Source organism: Lactuca saligna, chromosome 4 (genome assembly GCF_052625555.1).
Source record: "Lactuca saligna cultivar CGN05327 chromosome 4, ASM5262555v1, whole genome shotgun sequence".
Classification (NCBI taxonomy): Eukaryota; Viridiplantae; Streptophyta; class Magnoliopsida; order Asterales; family Asteraceae; genus Lactuca; species Lactuca saligna.
The window spans coordinates 41906632-41911148 of record NC_136420.1 but is presented as its reverse complement, the minus strand read 5'-3'; the positions used below and the strand labels follow the sequence as shown (position 1 = coordinate 41911148).

At 33.5% G+C, this 4517-nt stretch overlaps 1 protein-coding gene across 1 annotated transcript; it reads left to right on the top strand.

Annotated features, from left to right (window-relative positions):
• Nucleotides 1–2970: 2970 nt before the first annotated feature.
• Nucleotides 2971–3799, top strand: LOC145038452 (late embryogenesis abundant protein Lea14-A-like). Its single transcript, XM_078986814.1, has 2 exons — nucleotides 2971–3238; nucleotides 3396–3799. The coding sequence occupies exons 1-2, from the start codon at nucleotides 3033–3035 to the stop codon at nucleotides 3661–3663; spliced, it is 474 nt and encodes a 157-aa protein (XP_078842940.1). The 5' UTR covers nucleotides 2971–3032; the 3' UTR covers nucleotides 3664–3799.
• The last annotated feature ends 718 nt before the right edge of the window (nucleotides 3800–4517 follow it).

The following is a 4517-nucleotide window of genomic DNA, read 5'->3' as shown; positions in this document are numbered from 1 at the left end:
GGTGACTTGGATGAGGAAATATACATGAAACAACCTGAAGGGTTTGTGATGCCTGGAAATGAATACAAAGTGTGCAAGTTGAAGAAATCATTATATGGTTTGAAACAAGCACCAAAACAATGGCATCAAAAGGATGTAAATCTATCCTCAAAAGAAAATTGAAGGTGGATGGCATAACAGATAAGTATAAATCCAAATTGGTTATCCAAGGCTTTAGACAAAAGGAAGGCATTGATTTCCTTGATACTTATGCTCCTGTTGCCAGAATTTCCACTATTAGATTGTTATTGGCTCTTGCTACTATACATAATCTTGTGATTCACCAAATGGATGTGAAAATTGCATTCTTGAATGGTGACTTGGATGAGGAAATATACATGAAACAGCCTGAAGGGTTTGTGATGCCTGGAAATGAATACAAAGTGTGTAAGTTGAAGAAATCATTATATGGTTTGAAACAAGCACCAAAACAATGGCATCAAAAGTTTGGTGTGTTGTTTTGTCTAATGGTTTTACATTAATACCAAGCTGACAAGTGTGTATATAGAACATTTGATACTTCTGGTAAAGGAGTTATGATTTCTCTATATGTGGATGATATGTTGATTTTAGTATTGATTTAGAAGAAGTTGATAAAACTAAGAAATTCTTATTATCTAGTTTTGAAATGAAAGGCCTAAGGGAGGCTGAGGTAATTCTTGGTAGAAGACTTAAACAAGGAAACAAATAGGATTTCAATTTCTCAATCTCATTATATTGAGAAGATATTGAAAAACTTGAACTTTGAGAATTGTTCTCCTGTTAGCACTCCTAGAGATCTTAGTCTCAAGCTTCTACCTAATAAAGGATCTCCATTATCGCAACTTGAATATTCAAGAACTATTGGTTGTCTAATGTATGTCATGATTAGTACTAGGCCTGATATAGCATATGCTATGGGAAGGCTTAATAGATATACTAGTAATCTTAGTACACATCATTGGCAATCTGTAAGTAGAGTATTCAAGTACTTAAAAGGGACCGTGAATTATGGTTTAACTTATAATGGATATCCTTCTGTTTTGGAAGGTTATTCTGATGCCAGCTGGATTAACAACTTAGAGGATCACTCCTCTACAATTGGTTGGGTATTTATTCTTGGAGGAGGGGCCATTTCTTAGGCATCCAAGAAATAGACATGTATTACTAACTCAACCATGGAGTTTGAGTTTGTAGCATTTTCTGTTGCTGTTAAAGAAGCTAAGTGGCTAAGAAATTTGATTTATGAAATTCCATTATGGACAAAACCGATATCTACCGTTTCTATCAGGTGTGATAGTGATGCAACCTTGGCTAAGGCTTATATTCAAGTATATAATGGAAAGTCTAGACATTTAGGTGTTATACATAGTTTGATTCATGAGCTCATCATGACTGGTGTGATATCTGTGGAGTTTATGAGAACTCAGTTGAACTTAGCCGATCATTTAACCAAAGGGTTAGCTAGAGATCTTGTGCACAAGGTGGCTGTATGTATGCGTTTAAAGTCCACCTAAAATCTTTTATATTACGATACCCAATTCCCATCTAATGCAATATTAGATGTTGAATTCAATGTGGAAAGCTTGATATCTGAGGATTGGAACACATTTTTATTATCATCCCAAGTTTTGTTATCTGAGGATTGGAAAGCTTGATATCTGAGGATTGGAATTTTATTTCTTAATAGTTCTTTGAAAAATTGCATTTGTAGGTGCAAGAAACAAAAGAACTACCTATATAAGCATGAAGTTTAGCTGCTTCAAGAAGTTGGGACTTGGCTTTGATATGCTTATTGAAAGATGGGATACAAGCTAGTAAAATATAGAGTCGAGTTAGAACTTTGAGAATGAAAATTGTTGTGTATATTATCTCCATGTATTCACTTAGAATATAAATTTTTCAATCCTTAGTGATATCTTAATATTTGAATATTTAGAATGAATAATATACTAATATGAAATTCAATCGTCATGATATTTCATTTATGCATTAGTTTGTTGTTGTTATGATTTTATTTTTGGTTAATCAAGATTACACTTAAATGGGGGGAGGTTTGTTGGTGATTTTATATCACTAATATTATCTAAGTATAATGGGGTTAATTTATTGATCAATGTCACTTTGATAATTATCGAACAAATTAGTATGGCGAGGAGTACAAATTTGTTTGATTTTGTCATTGTTGAAAGTATACTGCTATTTAGGGGCGAAGCCCCTGAACTGACAGGTGTTCGGGGGCAGCATCCCTGGGAGCAGGATCCAAGGGGCGGTAGCCTCTTGCGGGGTCCAAGGGGTTGAGCCCCTCGTTGGGGTAAATACACCTAGTTTTGTGATCCATTTATAGACCCGATTTTATGTTAGTTGGTGACATGTAATATGATATTTTTTGGACAGGAAATTGTTTCCTGTAATTACCATATGGCGGCTTTAAAACAGAAAGTTAGTTTCTGTTATATGATCAATTTCAAATTTATTTTTGGGTACAGATTTCATAACATCTTCTTCATTCTCCATTTAAAAAAAAAAACAATGAGTTTCATTTTATTAAAGATTTTGAATGTACCTTCAAAATGTTTTAATCTGAAACTTATTCACAACTCTCAGTGATGCAAGTATATCTATACCCCAATTTTGTAACATTATTTATAAAAGAAATGTCGTGGACAGAAAACCCGCAGTTCTCCAAATCTTATTTTGTTCTTTGTATGATTTTTATAATACTTAAACAATTATAAGTTAAAATTATGACAAAAAAATAAAATAAAAATAAAAATGGCATTAATTTAAAAAGAAGAAAGAGAACAGGAAAGGAAAACTTAACGTCGAAAACCATAAGGATACCTATACTACAAAAAGTGGCAACACGTGTCATCCGGGTCACGCGGCCCACCCGTGGATATACATGCATATATACACACAATTATCTCCATTACAACCATATTCGTCGTCTCGTCGAAACCAAACGCAATTTTACTTTGGTGTTTTTGAACGTGATAAACATCGCCGGAGAGATGGCTGGATTAATGGATAAAGCGAAGGAATTCGTGGCTGAGAAGGTGGCAAACATGGACAAGCCGGAGGCGACGGTGAAGAACGTCGATCTGAAAGAAGTCAGCTGTCAATGCATAACCTACAAGGCCGACGTCAACGTCTCCAATCCTTACAGCACTTCCATTCCGATCTGCCAGATCTCTTATACCTTCAAAAGCGCCGACAGGTTCCTTACATGATTAATCTATTTCAATCCTGTTCTTATACATAAAATCTGTAGACGAAATCAACGCTAATTCATTCTCTCTCCATGATTAATCAAATCAAAAAAACATTTCAGTTTTCATATTAATAGGAATGTGAAATAACATTGAATTAATCAGGGTGATCGCTGAAGGTTCGATCCCAGACCCTGGGTCGCTAAAAGCCAAAGCGGATACGATGCTAGACGTTGGGGTGAAGGTGCCACATAGCGTGTTAATGAGCTTGATGAGGGACATTGGTGCAGATTGGGACATAGATTATGAACTCAACATTATTCTGACAGTTGATCTTCCGGTCGTCGGTAACCTCAACATTCCGGTGAACAGTAAGGGTGAGATCAAGCTTCCTACGCTGTCCAGTTTAATGGGTGCTGGTGCTACTTCTTAAAATGAACCATGGTAAAATCCATATGATACTTGTATATATGCAAAGGATGATATGTTAAAATAATAATCCTGTTTTGATGAAACTGTTTATTGGTTTTGTTTGTAAAGAGGAGTTTTTTAAGGATATATTAAAATGTATTTTAGAATATTACGATTTTGTTTCTTTTCTTATACGCTGGCTTTTCTACATCAATGATGTAAACTCAGCTTGCTATTAGTTCTATTTAGAACCAATGCCGATAAGTTGTGAAGAGACATAATGAAAATTTTGGTATTGTTTTTTTTAAGGTATATAATATACTATAATCACATCTGCACACACAAGAAAACATGAACAAAACGTCAGTAGAAAAAAAAAAAAACTGTTTGTTTTCTAACGTCTGTATGTTGATAAAATAAATTGAAACATAAATAAAATGAGTTTTTAAATTTAAATGAGTTTTCTATACTGAAATTTGAATAGATAAATTAAATATCCTCCTATCATTTGTTCCTATTTTTCTTCCTACCATATTAAATGTTGATATTTATGCAACCACTATGACATTTTTTTAATTATTCATTTCATATAATTCAAAACCATGCATCGGGTTGCTCGTATTAAGAAAAAAAAATTATCACTCAAACCTTTTTCTATTATAAAATTATGAAACGTGAAACATATAATTATAATGCTCCTTTGTATAACTAACGGAAATTGTGTCATTCTCTTTGATATAGGGATATGTAATTGAATTAAAAAGAAGAACATTTTACAATTGCCTAAAAAAAGCTACATTAACTTGTGTCTATTATAATCCTCACAATTTGTGCCTCTTATAAATTTTACATAATTTTCTACACATATTAAACCTT

What these genes read in the sequence shown, in the direction of transcription:
- LOC145038452 (XM_078986814.1), top strand. Translation starts at nt 3,033, where the DNA reads ATGGCTGGATTAATGGATAAAGCGAAGGAATTCGTGGCTGAGAAGGTG. An exon ending in ACCTTCAAAAGCGCCGACAG is followed by an intron (nt 3,239 to 3,395) that starts GTTCCTTACATG and finishes TGAATTAATCAG; the next exon opens with GGTGATCGCTGAAGGTTCGA.